Source organism: Mirounga angustirostris, unplaced genomic scaffold (genome assembly GCF_029215605.1).
Source record: "Mirounga angustirostris isolate CCGP_5_RB_7025 unplaced genomic scaffold, mMirAng1.0.hap1 SCAF_9, whole genome shotgun sequence".
In the NCBI taxonomy this organism is placed as follows: domain Eukaryota; kingdom Metazoa; phylum Chordata; class Mammalia; order Carnivora; family Phocidae; genus Mirounga; species Mirounga angustirostris.
In genome coordinates this window covers 34,433,708-34,452,517 of record NW_026991717.1, presented here as the reverse complement: position 1 = coordinate 34,452,517, position 18,810 = coordinate 34,433,708, and the positions used below count along the sequence as shown (strand labels likewise).

The following is an 18,810-nucleotide window of genomic DNA, read 5'->3' as shown; positions in this document are numbered from 1 at the left end:
CCCCGCCCCTCCGCGTCCTCGCCGGGCGCAGTCACCTTCAGGAGGAAGTGCCGCCGTTCGGAACCCTCCGTCAGGTTGCCCTTTAGGGGAGGACTATATTCCGTGGCGGAAGGACACGTTACATAAAAATCGCAGCCTTGACGCTCTGCGCGGGCCAATGGGGAAGTGGCAAGGCGGCAGGGCCCGCCCCGGGAACTCCGGAGACCTCCCTCCCAGACCCCCCGGCGCCGGGGCTACCACATGTTGCTGCCAACTTGGGAGTGCTGGACGAGGGCTCTTCTCTTGACCCTCGGCCCAGGCTGCCCCAACTGTCCTGACCTAACCGGGCAGTGCCCAGATTTATGGATCTCCAGGAGCATTCCTCCAGCCCCGTCCCGCGACTCCCCATACCTCCGGGTGCCTGCCCCGGCACACACCTCGGAAACTGAGTCGCACAGGAAGTTAGGGAGCCCGAGTTAGGATCAGAAGGTGGGGAGAATTGGAGACTCGTGGGATGGTTGGAGGTCGCCTTCGGAAGGGCTCTAGCACTGGAGCGAGGGGAGAACTAGGGAGGGCGGAGTGTACATGGAGCGGGAGCGCGAGGTCTTTTTGTTCTTAGGGCTAGAACAAGGAAGGACAAGTTGGGGCCAGGTGAATACTTTAGTTGGGGCTGGAATCCTGCAGAGCGTGCCTGAGAGTAGAAAGCGAATAGAAGGTATTAATATTAGTGCAGAACTGACCATCAGGAAATGTCAGAACGTTACAGCCAAAAAATCTGCAGGAATCAGCACTTTTGTTTTCAACCTTATGTATTTAAATCAATATCGTTAGAGCTTTCCTTACATCTTTCTCCAAAGTATTTTCCGATTCCCGGTGATTGGTCAACAACCAGTGATGACAGCAGTTATCAATGAAGCAGCTGTTAACTCTTGCCTTCATTAAGCCAAGTTTTGAGAACAGATACAATGTTGCCTCATTAAAAATCGTTAAGACTATTCTCTTGGGTCTTTCCTTTCCCCGGAACAGGAGACCAATGGGTGTGACCTGCTAGAGACATCTGCCTTGCAGGGGAATCACAGGTCTTTCATTCCGCTTTCCTGTTGGTTCAGATAAGATGGGACCAGAAAGTGACACCCTAAAAGTAAGTTTCTGTTTGCGATAGAATCCTTCAATTTCTTCTGGATGCTTTTTCTGGTCCCCTTAGTTGTAGATAGGAAGTTGGTTGGCCCTGAGCTAAAGATGAACTAAAAAGAGTGGTGGACAACACTGGGGCGTGGGGGTGTCAGTGAAATGGCCAGTGCTGGACTATGTTGCATTTAAGTTCTAAGTCTAGATGTATTCCCAAGATTGAAAGGCATATGTATTAAACTGAAGAGTCATAAAAAAAATGCCATCCATGAAACTCTGGCAGAGACTAATCCAGCATATCCTTGCTCACATTTAGATGCATAGTGAAAATTTGTCACATGGAAGGTGACTGACATTGTTTTGCTGAAAAGCAGAATATACAAGAAAGTTTGGATTCCATCTTAGTTCCAATTCTACTCACTAGTTCTATGACCATATCCTACTCACTAGCTCTATGACCAGTTCCTTAAAAGTAAATTGAAGACAATTCCTGCTTCATAGGATGGGGTTTGATCAGATGATGTATGTGAATGAGTACTGCACGGTGCCCAGCAAGCTTCCCCTTTTTTGGGAATTGACCTTGTGGAGGATGGTCCTCTTGACTAGTGCCAGAACATCCTTCTGAATTCAAGTAACTGTTTGCCTTCACTTGGTCATCCTGAATCTCCACTCCTTTGACCCGGCAACAAGTAACCTCGAGGCTACATGAACCTGGGGGTGGGGGAACTGAGGCAGAATACAGACCCCCCCCCCCGAAGCTCCTCCCCTAGAGCCAGTCCTTCCACTATGCTCTCTGACCTGGCAGGATGGGAGGGGGAGCTGCTAGATTCACTAGACTGTGTAAGAGTGAGGGTATAGATTGCTGTGTTACCTGTTTGGATTCAGGGCCACAGAACCACAGAATCAAATGGTCTAATTCTCGAAGGTCATTTGGAGTCCCTTGATGGGGTAAGCGTGTCAGCAAATGGTACAGGACCCAAACCCCTGGGGTCCAAAGACAAGCTTTGGCCCTGGTGAAGAGGGTGAGGTTTACAGGCTTTACCATTACATGAACTCTGGGCCTGTCTGAAACGGCAGTGTTATTTCTCTTTCAGGCCAATACAGATTTCCAGGGCAGTCCATTGGCCCTGAATGTCTGATTTAAAGCAGAAGTGCTTATCACTTTGGACTTTATATGCCCTTTCCAGAGCCAGACAAGTAGACGTAATTTATTCTATGCCTTCCTTCGGACTCCCAAGAGCTCTTCAGGCTCACCAGGGTGGCACAAGATCTTAATTCCAGAGTTCCCCCACAGAAAACTCCTGGAAGAGAAAGTTGGGCTTTTCAAATTAGGGATAATGAGAGAACAAGTTGTCTGGGAAGGGGAAGGCTTCATGTAGGAAGAGGCATGGAGGGTTGGTTAGGATAGAGATGGGTATGGGAAGGCCATTCCAGGGGATAGGAAAGGTAAAGAATGTTTTCTGAATGCAACTTTATATCTACGTCCCCCCTCCTGAGGAAATGCCCCATCAGCACTTAGAAGCAGGAGGGAAGCTTGAGGAGTCCTTGTTCATTCCAGTAGAAGTACTGCCTCATCAAGGTGACCCTGTCAACCTACGTCACCCATTGCAAGTCTTTCTCTAGCCCATAACTGTTAGGGCTCACAGGACAAAGTCTCCCTAAAGTACTTTAATCCTATCCACCAAGCCAGTCCCATGGAAGCCCTGTGCTCTCTCCTTTTTCCCTACAAGTGTAGCCATAGCTAGGCTCGCTAAGATGTTGGTGGGATTGTAAGCAGACCCTATCCCCCAAAGTAACCGGAGATTCGGAAGACCAAGAAAGGTAGCAGTGAACAATGGATTAAGTGACCCCTTCCCCAGAAATTCCTCCTGCTGCAATTCAGTCAAACTTTTTGCTTGGCACCATACCTCCAGTCTTCATCTCCACGCTCACTGGCTACCAGTAACCTGACCCACTTAGTCTAGACGGGACAGCTAGAACTAAGGAGACTTTGGTCTCTCTCCTAGATAAAATATTTTTGTAGGTAATGCTTTAACTTAAAGGATGGCATCATTGGCCCCACTGGGGGGGCGCATGGAGGGGGGAAGTGGTTCTGAAATCTCTGTGGAAAGTCCTATACTCCAGAGAGAATGATGCCCCTTCAAATGAACTGGAGCTGACTTTTATTCCCACCTTTCTGGGGAGGGGCGCTCTGAGGTAATTGTGTGACCATGAGGCTTCCTCCCCACCACTCTCAAATTGGTCCCAGAAGCTGAGACATCTCCCAAACCTCCATGTCAGAATCTATCCTATGAGAAGCTGTTAAGTAACCCAGTTATGACTCAGCACCAGACTCTTTCCTCCCTCTCCCCACTGGCCAGAATGAAAGGCAGAACCAAGCAGAAGGCTCCTCCCCTATGGATGGCCACATCCTCACCACATACTGAGTCAGGACCACACCCTGCCTGTATGGAAAATTACCATGAGAAGGAAGAGGAAAGTTAAACTCCAGGGGTTTTTCCGAGTTCTCAATCCAGAAATCATAGCCATCTACTCTCCACCTGGAACTAATTGAGGAAGATAGTTCTTTCTCTGGCCCTAGCCCTAACTCAGCATGTCGAGGTCTAAATGAACTAAGGCTTCTTGGGCCCAGGACCATGTGAAAGATAGGAGGCCACTGTCAACCTGTGTGTGCAGTATTTGTACTAGCCTTGGCCTCTGTGAAGGATGAGCTCTGGTTCAGACCTGGCTTTCACAGGCCCCCACCTCCCCACCTCCCTGGTAGGCAGGCCTGGGTCAGAGAAAGAGGCAATCCTCCCTCCACTCTTCCTCCAGGCTGTGGGAGCATTCCTCCCCAGAAATTCAGGGCCCCACCCTGCAAGTTCCCTGCAATGAAGTCATCGTTGTTAGAGAAGTGCCATAGGTTTTAATTAGATTTGTTTTATATCAAATAGCTTTTAAAACTTTTCAGATATGATTATGTATGGCTTTCAAACTGCTTAGATTCAGAGTCCTGTTGCTTTTATGTGGGACATTATAAAATGGTGTATTTAAGGTCATTACAATCTTATTGGCATAAAAAAGACATTATGTATATGCTGTAAAAAAAAAAAAAGTGACACCCATGAGACTAGCTCAGATATTTGAGTTTTCTCCTGGTTATATATACTATCTGTGCTTTACTTCTCATTCTATCTATTGCTAGTACTTCCTATAGCAGGTGCCACTGATAAATTATAAGAAATACTTACAACTGAGAAAAATCCATTAACAATTTCTGAAAACTGAGCAAAAATGTTGTTATATCACTGGAGTGGCCAAGAACCTAGGCTGAGTTGCTGGAACACCTGTGTGCGCAGTCTGAGAACCTCTGAGGAATTAAAACAATGATTAAGAGCTCAGATTCTGGAGTTGAGCAGTTCCCTGGTTAAAAACCCAGCACTGCCACTAACCAGCTGTGTGACCTCAGACATGTTATTTAAGATCTCTAAAGAAAACCTATCTTCCATCTTTGTTATCAGGACTAAATGAAAAAATGACTTGTAAAGTGTGAAAGGTTATCTAGCCTAGAAACAGAATAACAGTTCTGGAGTCAGGTCACCTGTTGGTCACTAGCTGTGGAATATGAGTAAATCACTTATCCTCTGTGCCTCCGTTTTCTCACCTACAAAATGGGAATGCCGGCCCCTACTTCATAGGCTTGTGCAAATTATATTAGTCCATACACGTAGAGGGCTTACAATGCCAAGCACACAGTAAGCCAAAGTGTTAGCAAATTATTAAGGTGCTTACTAGTATAATGCCCAGCACTTACCTAGTAAGAACTAAAAAATGTTAGCTATCTCTAATACTATACAGATGAGCTCCTCCTAGGAGACAGGAATTTCAGTCAGGGTGGGCTTCCTGATGGGGCCATTTACTTAGTGGAAGGGTATTTCTCCTAGACCTGAAAACAGAATGGGACAGACAACCTTAGGAGACTTGTAGAGTCAGAGTGTAACAGTCTTGATTAAGAACGGGTGATGAAGGGCGCCTGGGTGGCTCAGTTGGATAAGCGACTGCCTTCGGCTCAGGTCATGATCCCGGAGTCCGGGGATCGAGTCCCACATCGGGCTCCCTGCTCGGCGGGGAGTCTGCTTCTCCCTCTAACCCTACCCCCTCTTGTGCTCTCTCTCTCACTCTCTCTAATAAATAAATTTTAAAAATCTTAAAAAAAAAAAAAGTTTAAAGAACGGGTGATGAAGTTTAAGAAAAAGTTCCTAGGGGGACAGACCTTAAGAATGGTACTTCTATGGGACGCCTGGGTGGCTCAGTTGGTTAAGCGACTGCCTTCGGCTCAGGTCATGATCCTGGAGTCCCGGGATCGAGTCCCACATCGGGCTCCCTGCTCAGCAGGGGATCTGCTTCTCCCTCTGCCCTCTTCCCTCTCGTGCTGTCTCTCATTCTCTCTCTCTCAAATAAATAAATAAAATCTTTAAAAAAAAAAAAAAAAAGAATGGTACTTCTATGTAAGGCAGGTCAGGAACTACAACACAGGTAAGGTACTCAGGCAAAGAAGGTTATCTCCAAAGTAGGGTGAAGGTAATGAAAGACAATAGGTGGTGTTGGGCGGACGCTGTAAATCAAGAAGCTATAACAGAGGGGCGCCTAGGTGGCTCAGTCGGTTAAGCATCTGCCTTCAGCTCAGATCATGATCCCAGGGTCCTGGGATCGAGGCCCGCATTGGGCTCCCTGCTCGGCCAGGAGCCTGCTTCTCCCTCTCCCTCTGCCCGCCCCCCTGCTTGTGATCTCTCTCTAATAAATAAAATCTTAAAAAAAAAAAAAAAAAAGGCAGCTATAACAGAATAAGAAGCCAATACTTGAAAAGCCAGCCTTGTTTAATGTTTTTTTGTAACCTCTGTGCTTATTCTTATCTATTTTTCTTCATTAATATTTCATAAAATATTTGGCAATGTCCAACCTGTCAGAGAACTTAGGGTTATAGGCACATGAAGCACAGCCTGAAAGGCCAGAAGCAGGTTGGCAGTGGGAATTTCAATGAAACAATTAGGTCTCCTAGAAACAGCTGTCTTTTCTTGTAGAATCTGGATTTTGTTTTATCAAGGGAGGCTGCATTTCTTGAGATATCAAATTAGAGACCAAGCCAACTTCCTGTACCTTTCAGCTATCTCGCCCTCACCTCCCTTTCCCTAAAGAAATAGTTGGGAGGAAGAGAGAGGGGCCCAACCCCTGAGAGAGCAAGGGAGAGTGGCTAGGTTAAATGCAGAAAGAAGACAGAGGTCCTAAGGGTAGGAAATCTGAGCTGCTTTGGCCTCAATGGTCCTTTTAAATCTTGAGGAACAGGCATCAGTGGTATTCTCTATCCTGAGTTTGTGTCATCTGCATAACTGATAAGTTTCCCTTCTTTATCCAGTCCACTGAAAAAAATGTTGCCAGATCTGTAGGACACTGCACTAGATGGACTCAGCTTTGACTCCACCCAACATAATTAGTTCCAACCCTGAGGATATGCCACTCTCCCCACCCAACACCCCATTTGGGGGCTTGGGGCAGGTGCTGGGCCAAGGCTAGTCAGACCACAGTGATCATATCCAGTCCACAGCACCTTCCATTTTATTGTTTTATTTACAAACAGGGTGAAGTCAACTGGGAAAATCAGGAGTAGGGAGTCAGTCTGGGCCATCCAAATGTGGAGTGGTTCCTGGGTCAGTCTCCACCATGAAGGCTGCCTCTTCTATCCTTTTCCTGCCCCTTGGTAATGGCCCCTTGATTCCTCAGGGCAGCCTCGCATGCTGCTCCTGAGCCCTTGTATGAGGGCAGATGGATCCTGGGGGAACAGGGGTGGTACGAGGGCTGGGGCCCCCTCAGTTTGTGTAAACCTGAGTTCCGATCACACGCATGATTTCCTTCTGTATCTTGGGGTCCTGAGTATTAATGTTGGCATCGCCCACCTGACCATCCTCATATCTGCCAAAGATAGGGCAAGTGTGAGCATAAGGGGGAGAACAATACCAGAATAATGTCAACCAGTGGAATTATATTTGGAGTTGTGGCCATCCCATCCCAGAAGTTAAAAATCTTTCTTGCTATTCTTCTGGGTGGAAAAGATTCAGCTTATCTCGTTTCCTTTAAACAGACCTTGACCTATACCCATCCCCATCTTCCACAGGGAAAATTCCAGTGCCAGCTCCACACAGGTAGCCAGGGACAAGTCTTGGATGACAGAAACAGACTTTCCCAGTAATCACACCATCCCACCCCCACCCTCATTCCTCAGAGTGAGCCCCAAGGTACCCTCCTAGACTTACACAAAGAAGAACCGTGTGCAGACATGATCAGACACAGGGCACACCCAGATGTTCCCATGCTTCTGGAGGTCCTTAGATGTAATCACTGGGAAAAAGGGGGCCAGAAGTTATAGATATAATGCTTAAGTCACACAGTCCAGGGAGGGGAGGGAAGACATGATGTGTCAACAACACCCTTGGCTGGATCATAAGGTTGGGGACACAGAAAAACAGGGACTGGGTAAGCCACCTACCTTCACAAAGTGCTATACAGTTTAGATTCCGACTCTGCAGGAACCTCGACTGAATGGATCGGGTCTGGAAGAGAAGGAAAGCAGAGCCAGGTGGACTGTTACAGCTTTACCTAGACAGCACGGTTAGCTGCTGATGGCTAGGGGGGATATCTGGGACTCCCCAGACACCACCTCGCCCAAATTTGCTTTCCCATAATCAGTCTGGATGAGTCCATAGCTTCCATCTTTACATTTTCATGTCACTGCATTTAAACTCAGTCTCTGCTTTCATACTTATGACTGAGGCCACACATATGACTCTGGAAGTTTGTTCATCTTAGAACATATCTGATTCCTTCAAATGATCTGCAAACTACCCACCTCCCCAATCATCTGTTTCCCCATCCATCTCTGTAGCCTAAACTTATCCCAGGGGAAGGGTTCTGCCTCACTAGAGCAGTGCCAACCAATAATACCTGGGGGATGGTATTCATCCTGTTATATCTCTGGACCAGCTCATCCTTGGAGGGCATCCTGTGCTGTCCTTTTCCCATGCCTGTCACAGAACAACAAATCCAGTTCACTCACCCATTTCTCAAATATTTACTAAGGTGCATACTAAGTGCCAGGCACTGAGCTACACATGTAGTGAATAAAACAAACAAGGTATCTGCCCTGACACAATTTAGTCTGATGGAGACTAGAGCAAAGAACAAGTAATTACAACACAGTATGGTAAGAGGTGTAATGGGGAGAATCTAGAACAATGTGTGAGCTACAGGGGGGAACTAGCCTGCTCTAGGGGTTTGAAGAAGGCTTCCCAGTGATAGCTAAGAAGAACTAGTTAAATGAAGAGGAGGAAAGTGTTCTGGCAGAGGTAACAGGACATGGAAGAAAGCAATGTGCCTTAGTTTGTATGGAGCATAGTCAATGGAAGGGGAGTGACAACAGATGATGTGGAAGCTTTAAGCTAGGTCAGATCAGGCAGGCCTTACAGACCATGTTAAGGCAACTGGAGTTATCCTGAGAACATCAGAGAATTACTAAAAGGCTCTAAGACAGGGGAGGAACACATGAAATGAGCCAGGAATGAGGGGCCCAGGAAAGTGGTATCAACACCTTGGATCAATGCCAGGTTGAGCAAAATGAGTGAAGAGGAAGTGAAAGGAAGAGTGAAGACTCGCTTTGCGAGTCAGATCTGCTCTAGTCTCAAAGTTACATAGAAAACTATGACCAGAGTCACTTAAAAGAAAAGGCAGAAAGCACAGCAGGTAAGTGATGAATAATTTTCCACAAGTAACCACAATGGCAACAACCTTAAGAATCCTGCTTACTTCCTCAAGTCTTTGAAGAAGTGGTGCCAATTCCCTCGTTTCCCCCCTACCTAAATCCATAAATCCTCCACCATCCATATCTCCCAGTGAATAGCCCTATTTATAACATTTATAGACTCCTTCTAGATTTTTCTTATTTAGATACAAAACAGTGCTTGTGTGCCCCTACTCCCAACTGTTTTTGGCCTGTGACTAAGACTTCAGTCTTTGTACTAAGCTTTCTCACAGGCCCAGCCTTATCACAGTCGTGTGTGTGTATGTGTGTCCCTTTCTGTTAGAGGGGGAGATGGATGAAGATGGGAAATGATGCTATCACAACAGGCCATAAACCCGGCCTCACCACTCCATCCTGCAACTTTCTATTACTAATCCCACTCTGCTTCAATTCTTGGTTTTGTGCTAGCCATGGTGTAGGAGTGCGGATGACTGGACTGACATTCTTCACTGCTCAGGCTGTCAATTCATCAGGCACTTACACTAAAGTCCCATGACAGATTTATGGCCTGAACAAAACTCAGGGCAAGACTTAAATTAATTTCTTCCCCCTACAGAACACTTACCACCCCTCTATTTCCACTTTCTCCATTAGCCTTAACTAGGTTTAGCTCTGAATCCAAACATCATGACCTTCTCATCCTGGGTATTTCAGTGCAAGATTCTGAGTGAAATTCCCACTCAAGTTCTACCCCAGAGGATAAGAAAGAACAATCTGCTTTCTATGGCTGGTCTTTGAGATGGCCCTTATGATACAATCCAAATCCTGTCCCATCCCAATCCTGTTGTACACTGTCCTGTCCATATTGACCCAATGATCTTCTGTCAGTTTACCAAGACCAAAATCTGAGAACATGGTGGCTGGCATAATCCCTTAATGCTTTGTGTCCAGAGTACACACATATCAGAAGTCTCTAAACAGAACTAAACAAACAGATGATTACCATCTTCTTTCTCACTGGCCCTCATTATAACCTGCACACAATGGCCAAGTCACTGGAATAGAGGCTCCACGAGCCAAATGGATGCTCTCTATTTATACCGGCTCCCAGAGGGCACCGAATGCCACAAAACTAAGGATACCCTGAGGAAGAACAGAGAAAACCAGAGCTAAATAGGGTAAGATGGAAACTTATAAGAAGACAGAGTTGGCTAAATGCTAGAGTAACTACAATAAACTGGACATTTGTACACATCTCATATGATAGACCCTCACATATCTTTGGACCCTCAAAGACGCAGTCATTCAAGTAAAGCCTACCTGGTCAATCCAATAAAGTGATAAGAAAACTGGCCTAGAAGCTAGGAGGCCTAGACTCCAATCCTAGCTCTGCTACTTACAGTTGTGTGACCCCAAGAAAGTCCTTTAACTTCTCTGTATGAGCTTTCCTAACTGTAAAGTAATAAAGGACTGGATGTAACTCTAAGAGTAAAATCCTATGCCATTTTGTATCCATAATCAATGGACCTCTGCAAGAGGGAAAAGAATGGTGCCATATGATGTTTTTATATAATCAGGAAAGTAATGAAGAAAGATAAGGGGTCAACAGAGATTCCTGGCTCCATATGGCAACTAAAGGGATTCAGGCACTTAGTAGTAAACAGAAGCCAGTGAGAGAGGAAAGAGGGCAGGAACAGGGAGAGAACAGACAGGAAGCAAGAATTCTGTGGGCACCAAGAACCAGAAGAATCTAACTCAGAAAATAAGAGCTTAATGAGGGAAGCTCAGGCTTGGACAAAGATAAAAACTGAGAAACCTGGACAAAGAAGCCAAAAAGACTACCCCAACACAACCCCTACTTTGCACTGCAGGCACACAGAGTAAGATTCATTCACGCATTCAATCAGTATTTATAGGGCACTTACCCTGTGTGGATTCATCATCAGGTTTGGTTCATGACACACTATCATTAATTTATTTATTCATTATCTATTATACCTAAAGACCCAACCTATAAACTAAATCCAAGAACCAAAACATTACTAGTGACTTACACCTAACTATCTGCCTCTTCTTGGAGGTAACCACTATCCTGAAATTTCTTTAGTTTTAGCATACACACATACACACATGCACCTAAATGTTTAATTTTGTTTGCTTTTAAACAATATAAAAAAGACATCATTCAGTAGTGTTCTGGGCTTGCTTTTTTTTTTTTAAGATTTTATTTATTTATTTGAGAGAGAGAGAAAACATGGAGGTGGGGGAAGGAGCAGAGGGAGAGGGACAAGCAGATTCCACGGTAAGTGCAGAGCCTGACATGGGGCTTGATCTCACAACTCTGAGATCATGACCTGAGCTGAAACCAAGAGTTGGACGCTTAACCGACTGAGCCACCCAGGTGCCCCTGGGCTTGCCTGTTTTAAAATCAACTAATTACTAAGATTTTTCCATATAGTTGAGAGCCACTGTTCATCCATTTTCATTGCTAAATAATAATCCACCCTGAGAATATACTAAAATGTATTTATCCATCCTCCTGATAATCTGATAATGAGCATTTGGGTTGTTTTCAAGATTTGCTATTGCAAATGGTATTGTTTTGAACATTCACGTACACCTTTGGGTGTATGTAGGCAGGAATGAAAATGCTGGGTGGCTGGGATAAAATTTTTCAGCTCTATGAAATTTAACACCAAATTATTTTCCAAAGTGGTTATACCAATTTATATCCCCATTAAAAATAAAAGAGATCCTGCTGATCTACAACTTCTAGAACCATTAGAGGTATTACCAGATTTCTTGATTTTTGCCAATCCACATAGGTGCTAAATAGTAAGTCTTTTTGGTCTTGATTTTATTTCCTTGATTAATAGCAGTTGAGCAGCTTTTCATATTTTTTGGTCATTTCTTCAGTGAAATGCCGGTTCATGTCATTTACCTATTTCCCTATCAGGTTGTCTTTTTCTTATTGATTTTTAATTATTTTATTTTTTAAAAAAATATTTTATTTATTTGAGAGAGAGAGAGAGCGCACAAGCAAGGGGAGAGGCAGAGAGAAAAGCAGACTCCACACTGAGCAGGGAGCCCAACATGGGGCTTGATCCCAGGACCCTGGGGTCATGATCTGACCTGAAGGCAGATGCTTAACTGACTGAGCCACCCAAGCGCTTTGATTTTTAAAATACATTTTTATTACTAATCTTTCGTAGTTAAATGTGTTGCTAAATGTCTTCTTGTTTGTAGCTTTTCACTTTCTTACAAAGTCTTCTGATGAACACAAGTTTTTAGTTTTAATAAAGTCAAATTTACTGATCTTTTATGATTTATAATTCTATTTCCATTCTCTGGGTAATTTTGTATAAGACTATAATAATTGGTTTGGTTTGGTGTAAGACTCACTTATAAAACTAGGGGCGCCTGGGTGGCTCAGTTGGTTAAGCGACTGCCTTCGGCTCAGGTCATGATCCTGGAGTCCCGGGATCGAGTCCCGCATCGGGCTCCCTGCTCGGCAGGGAGTCTGCTTCTCCCTCTGACCCTCTCCCCTCTCATGTGCTCTCTCTCTCTCACTCTCTCAAATAAATGAATAAATTTTAAAAAAAAATCTTAAAAAAAAAAAGACTCACTTATAAAACTATCTAGGCTCGGTGAGTTTTTTGGGTTTTTTCTGTTGTTACAGTAGTTTAAAATTTAGAGACTCTTCTAAGTTCTATGATTCTGGACCTAAGTTTTCCTATCTTTGTAACAGTTAAATTACTGGAGAATACTAAATAATAACCTATAAAGAATCTAATACTGTCCCTTTTATATGGCAGATGTATAAATATATGGTGGTTATCCTTTATACAGAGACTATACAGAACAAGAACAAAAGAAGAGTGAAAAGGAACTAAGACATGAACCTGGAACACTGAGAGAGCTTCAAGTCAGATTCGTTTTCTGAACAGAACAAAGCTGGACTTATCTCCTGACTAGAATATGGGCTTCATTCATGCCTTATCTTTGGAATACAAGGCCTTCTCTTCCATCCAATGTAACTATTATAATATTATGTAATTATAAACAGTTGAAATTTTAAAAGGTAGTTGTCAGGGAGAACAATGTCTCCAGACATGTAAGCCAATGGAAGTTACTCAAGCCTTCAAGTGTATTCATATATAAACTCACATGCACGTGGGCACATACACCATCCATAATAATGACAGGCTACCGCTAACACCAAAAATGTAGTCTACACAAAGCCTCATTTCAATCTCCCAGTTAATCCCTAACTTAATCTCAGAGTCAAGCCTCTACAATAAATAAAACTATCCCCATGGAGAAGAGGACTATCTAAGAGAAAGGGAGACAACTGGCCTCGCCTTGTAAAGAATCTAAATTTCTAATAAGAGGAGGCAGAGAGACAGACTATGTATCTATGACTGGGGAGAGAGCTGACAAAGACCAAGTATCCATGATGAACGAGGAGGAGACAGCATAGATTATGTATTTACAAAATGAATGCGACGTAAATACAGTCAAGGTGGCCAGAGAGTATTTCTTACCTGAGTATCCAAAGGAAATACTGGAGATGGGGCTCAGGTAGATGCCTTTGCCATAGGCTGCTCCATGCAGCTTGCAGGGAAACACCAGGATGAGCAATATGAGCCTGGGCCCTCCCATGGCTGTATATTAGGCAGCCACAAGGCTTATCCAGCCCTCTGTCCCTCCAATTACCTTCTCACTCATTCAGATAACACTAGGAACCTACTCTTGAAAAGCTGATTGGCTGAAAAGTGGCTGCAGATTAACCCCTTTGTCCTACTAGATATTGATGTCTTTGAAAGTGAGGAGTGGCAGCGCCACTGAGTCAGTCCCTCAGAATCCATACTCCTGTCCCCAGGCCTTGGCACATATGCAGATTCCAAAAAAGGAACTATAGAACAGGTAGCCAAGAGGAGGGACAATATGCATTCCTTGGAGGCTCACAGGCCAAAGAAACAAGTCTTTCATATCAATTCTCTGAATTGACTGAATGACAGTCACATAAATTAAAAAGCTTTGTCTAACAGGTTAATTCATCACAGTGGCTGCAGTTAGCAATTCATATTCCTGCCTATTACTACAATCCCGTTCCCGAAACCACCAAAAAATACAGCCTGGGGTCAATGATACAACAGCCACATTCATTCTATACAAACAATTTCAACCTCTTTCCTAGGGAAGCCCCACAACAGGCTAGATTTGAGGATGCTGAGGCAAAAACAGCTGAGTACTCTAGAGCAGCCTTCCCCAAAACTGAGTGGGGCAGGGAGGGGGTGTGGAGAGAAAGGGAAAGGGGCACAGCCTCACCTGCAGTTTGGTGTAGGATGCATTGACCAGCCCATTGCGCAGGATCGAATGCCAGTTCTCAATGTGGGACCCACTGTAAGGCAGGGTAGAAGACATGTGTCCTCACAGTATGAGGTTCCCAGAAGCACTTCTAAGACTGCCACTCCCACCCATCCTCACCCACACAGGACATGATGATAGACACAGATACACCTAGTGATGGACACGCACATGGATACAGTCACAGGCATGCAAGATATGTGTGTGTGGCTAACCCTCCATCTTAATTTCCAGTCCCATCCTTTTTTCTGTGCTTCAGGTAGTCCCATCCTAAATCCCCAAATGCTGGTTCAGCATTTTGTCTATTTTCCTGATATTTCAAAGTTAAGTAGATGCATCTCACACTCAACAAATTATCACTGATCCCAAATACGGCTGCCAGTCCTGATTTGACATCTATTTTAAGAAAAGGGCACCACTACGCCCTTCTTAATCTCTCTCTCACTTTCTCTCCCCTCCCACAATTCGGCATAAATCACTGATTTCCTTCCAAGTAGCTTTCAGATCTATCTCCTCTGATCTGTTCCTTCAACCACATCTTTTTATATGTAAATGTCATTTTTCTTCAACTATAACATAAGTAGCTTGAGAGTAAAGACCATATCATATGTATCTTTTTACCTTCTACAGCACCTACCATAATAATAATAAATATTTGACTGATCAGTTAGTGGACATAGGTAACACACACTCATATACCTCAAGTGAAGTTGCCCTCCCATCCCCCTGAATTATTTGTTGTCCTCCCCACCCCCACTCCCAGTCCCCACCCTCCTCACTGGAAGGCAAAGGTGCTGCCATAGAGCTTCTTGGCGGTCCGGAACCGAGCCTCCTTGGCAGGAGGGCTGCTCAGCAGGAGGAACTGGTGTGAGGTGTGCATGAACTTCAGCTGCTGCCCAGGGTGGGGGTCGGGTCAGGAAAACAGAGCAGAAATGGAGATCAGGGAGGGAAGGGTTGGGGCCAGGGAGCAAATCAGGCTTGCACTGACCCCAAATAAAGAGATTATGCTTAGGTCCAAAGACTACTGTTGATGGACAGAGCCAATGAAACAAGTCTAGGACCAATGTGGTTAGCTGGTTTGGGGCCCCTCCCTGCCCCTCACCAGAAATTTCAAGAGTTTAGAAGAATAGTCACTTACCCTGCTGAGAGGTAGTTTGACAATGTGTGACCTGTTGCTAGAGATGATCCTAGCATAAAACAGAAAAAAAAGGAATGGAAAGAATGAATGTTTGGCCAGACCATCCAGAACAAAGCAGCAGCCTTGCTGAACCCCTGGGAGAACAAGCAAGGATTCCAGGGCTGTCTGCCTTGTGTGAAATGTTCAGATCACTATCTGGGTACTCCTGGGGTGGTAATGCTCGTGTAGAAAAATGTAAAAGGGAAGCTACCGACCAGAGACCAGCTAGTTACTGGGTAAACGATGGACGAAAGACAGGGATGAAAGGGAGACTGCTACATCTAGGAAGAGAAAAAGATAATACAAAAGGAAGAGTACATAAGATCAGCTACAAAAAAAAAAAAAAAATCAGAAAGCAGGGATCTGTATTAGCAGGGTGACAACTTGTACTTGGGATTTAGAGACATACAACTGGGGCTCAAGAGCCATCCCATCTGAGCTCAGAGGAAGCCTTCAGGGCTCTTGAGGATGGGGAGGAATGGAAAGAAAGTTACTGTTTGGGCTGGAGAAAAAAACAGAAGAAACTACAACAATCTTCTGAGGATTCAAGGACAAATTGGGCTGTGTGTCGGCTGAACTCAGAGCACAGGAGAGAACAAAGGCATAAAACAGTGAGGGCTCAGCAAGGCAATGTTATCTCATGTAGCGGATACAGTTTGGTTCTTTGGGCTTCACCCATTTACTTGTGATGCCATCCTGGATAGTCTATGCCTGATCACTCCTCATGCTATGTGGGAGCATGCTGCATTGAGAAAGTACTGATGTCAAAAGCTGACGAGGAAAAGAGGGGAAAGCTATGTCAGGAAAACAACAGAAATCAAGATCAGGGAAGGAGGGCAGGAGGTGGAGGGCAGTAGAAATGTTCAGGATCTTTGTTAGAAAGGAATAATAATAGTGCCTCAAGGCTCTGGACAGTGTACAACAACAGGGAAGGCCTTGAGACGGGGAAAGGGAGTAGAAGAGGGAGACAGACTTCTCTGGATGCACAGAAAACTGAGCTTTAACAGTACTAATGCTTACATACAGAGGATACTTAAAAACCTACTGGGAAACAACACCTAAAGAGAACCCGAAACATGATGTCAGAATCTGTGAGTTCTTAGTAGGCTCTGAGTTCTTTTCAGGGCAGTATATCAATAAAACCCCAAGAAAAAGCAGCCAGAACATCTATAACCTCAGGGACGATGCTAAAACTGCCTCTAAAAGAAGGTGTAGGTTCCATGTCTAATATACACCCCCACACCTCCCTTCCAATCCCCGAAGGATGAACCATTCTATCCATACTACTTACCACTGCAAGAGAGGATGGGCCAAGGGATCCAGCTTGTCCATCTGCTTCTTGATTTCTAGATATGAGCCCTGTAAGACAGAGGCCATAAAGTTACCTCCCAGGAGAGGTGGGGCCCTCCCACTTACAACAGACTGACTATCAGGGCCCAGGGCAAGGTAGGCACCGTAGGCCACAGAGAGGCAAGCGGAGATGGGGTTCCCACCCTCAAGGAGCCCAGTCAGATTGAGAAGACTCATAAATAAATATGAAAATGACTGAAAATGCTTACAAAACAACATGCAGGTGGGTCTCCCTCATTTTATGCAATTCCTACAACCCTAAAAAGTTGACTTTAAATCAAAAATAAATAAAATCAATGTCCCAAAAAGATCAGGCTAAGGAATCCTGTGGTAAAACTTTACATAAAGCAGAGTCCTTCTGACAAATCATCCCTCCTAGGTATATCTTATGTGTTAATCTGAACTGTGATAATATAGGATTTGCTGAGAAGAGGCCCACCTGTAAATGTGAGTACAAATGAATGTCTATTCATGCAGAGATTGCAGACGAGGGGTGGGGAAGTCTGGTGAGGGGCAGCCTTGAGTCAAAGGATGGTCACTGCTCCATGTGGCTGCCCCACCCCTAGAAGGACAGAAGATGTAGGCCCCTGGGGCTAGTTCCTTACGTCCAAGCCCCCTCCTCACCCTCCCAACCCTGGGCAAAAGTCTTTCACTCACTTCTCTAATTCCCTAAGAATTATGGGGAAAACATTAAATATGAACAACTTGTGAAGGAATTGGCAGCAAAGGTAAAGGTTGAGAGAGACATCAGGAGTGAGAAAGAGGAATAACAGAGAACAAGGATTGGGAAGGCTGAAGAGGGAAGACTAAAGAAAATACAGTGAGGAATCTGAGTAGCATTTCTAAATCTTCACTCCATTCCCATGGATTCCAAGCACAACAGGGCACTTAAGCAGGACAGGCAGAGGGCAGAATACCTGGGTCATCTCCCGGATGGACATCACACTATCCAGAGCTTTCTGAAGTCGCTCATAATTCTTCTTCTGTGGGGAATCAATAGGAAGAGAAGACCCAGATGAAGAAAAGTAGAGGTGAGTAAGATGTAATGAAAAGGGAGGGCCAGATGTACAAAAGAAGTCTAGGCCCCAGGGAAATAGCATGTCATGGAAAGAACACAGATTGAATGTCAGACAGTTCTGGAATCACCTGCTAGTTCTCTTTTACCAGCTAGAAGTAATAGGGGAAGTTACTTAACCTCTTAGAACCTCGTATCCCTGTATGTTAATGAAGATAAAAATTCCCACTACACTCTCAGAGATGTTCTGAGGACTAAATAACATATGTAAAGAACCTATATAGTGCCTGATACATAGCAAGAAGGGTAATAGTGAGGCACTCTGCTGGGTACTTGTGATGGTTAATTTTTTTTTTTAAGATTTTATTTATTTGACAGAGAGGGAACACAAGCAGGGAGAGGGAGAAGCAGGCTTCCCGCTGAGCAGGGAGCCTAACTTGGGGCTCGATCCCAGGACCCTGGGATCATGACCTGAGCCAAAGGCAGACACTTAACGACTAAGCCACCCAGGCGCCCCTTGTGATGGTTAATTTTGTCAGTGGTTAATCAAGTTGATCTAACTGGGTCATGGAGTACCTGAACATTTTGTCATGCATTACTCTTGGTGTGTCTGTGAGGGTGTTTCTAGATGAGATTAACCTTGGAATCAGCAGACTAAGTAAAGCAGATTGCCTGCCCTCATTTGGATGGGCCTCACACAATCAGTTGAAGGTCTGAGGAGAACAAAAAGGCCAAGGAAGAGGGAACTCTCCCTGCCTGACTGCTGAAGCTAGGACACTCACTGGTCTTTTCCTACCTTTGGACTGGAATTGAAAAATCTGCTCTTTTTGGATCTCAAGACTGCCAGCTTTTGGATTGGAATTTACACCACTGGCTCTCCTGGGTCATCAGCTTGCCAACTGCAGATCCTGGGACTTCTCAGCCTTCATAACTACACGAGCCACTTCCTTCTAATAAATCTTTTTCTATATGTATCTCCTACTGGTTCTGTTTCTCTGGAGAACCCTAATACAGTACTTTACA

At 44.7% G+C, this 18,810-nt stretch overlaps 1 protein-coding gene and 1 long non-coding RNA gene across 15 annotated transcripts in view; one reads left to right on the top strand and one right to left on the bottom strand.

Annotated features, from left to right (window-relative positions):
* Positions 1–18,810, bottom strand: part of LOC123861036 (protein mono-ADP-ribosyltransferase PARP6) — a 58,785-nt gene that overhangs the window by 27,784 nt on the left and 12,191 nt on the right. For 7 of the 13 annotated variants that reach the window (XM_064570184.1, XM_064570183.1, XM_064570186.1 and 4 more), the window contains 9 exons: positions 17,690–17,755; positions 16,714–16,781; positions 15,384–15,432; positions 15,025–15,137; positions 14,207–14,279; positions 13,420–13,489; positions 8,083–8,162; positions 7,628–7,691; positions 7,395–7,479 (listed from right to left, as the gene is read on the bottom strand). In XM_064570184.1, coding sequence (XP_064426254.1) covers positions 7,395–7,479; positions 7,628–7,691; positions 8,083–8,162; positions 13,420–13,489; positions 14,207–14,279; positions 15,025–15,137; positions 15,384–15,432; positions 16,714–16,781; positions 17,690–17,755 — 668 coding nt within the window. Of the gene's footprint in view, positions 1–6,944; positions 7,054–7,394; positions 7,480–7,627; positions 7,692–8,082; positions 8,163–13,419; positions 13,490–14,206; positions 14,280–15,024; positions 15,138–15,383; positions 15,433–16,713; positions 16,782–17,689; positions 17,756–18,810 lie in introns of those variants that run through there. The other 6 variants (XM_045899752.3, XM_045899758.3, XM_045899757.3 and 3 more) reach the window with 4 other exon arrangements.
* LOC123861037 (uncharacterized) lies at positions 28–18,761 on the top strand. Of its 2 annotated transcripts, XR_010404965.1 has the most exons (4): positions 28–468; positions 1,006–1,120; positions 12,725–12,908; positions 17,648–18,761. It is a non-coding gene; the product is annotated as an uncharacterized LOC123861037 (long non-coding RNA). The 2 variants fall into 2 exon arrangements; XR_006794938.3 differs by having other exon boundaries at positions 162–468; positions 12,725–18,761.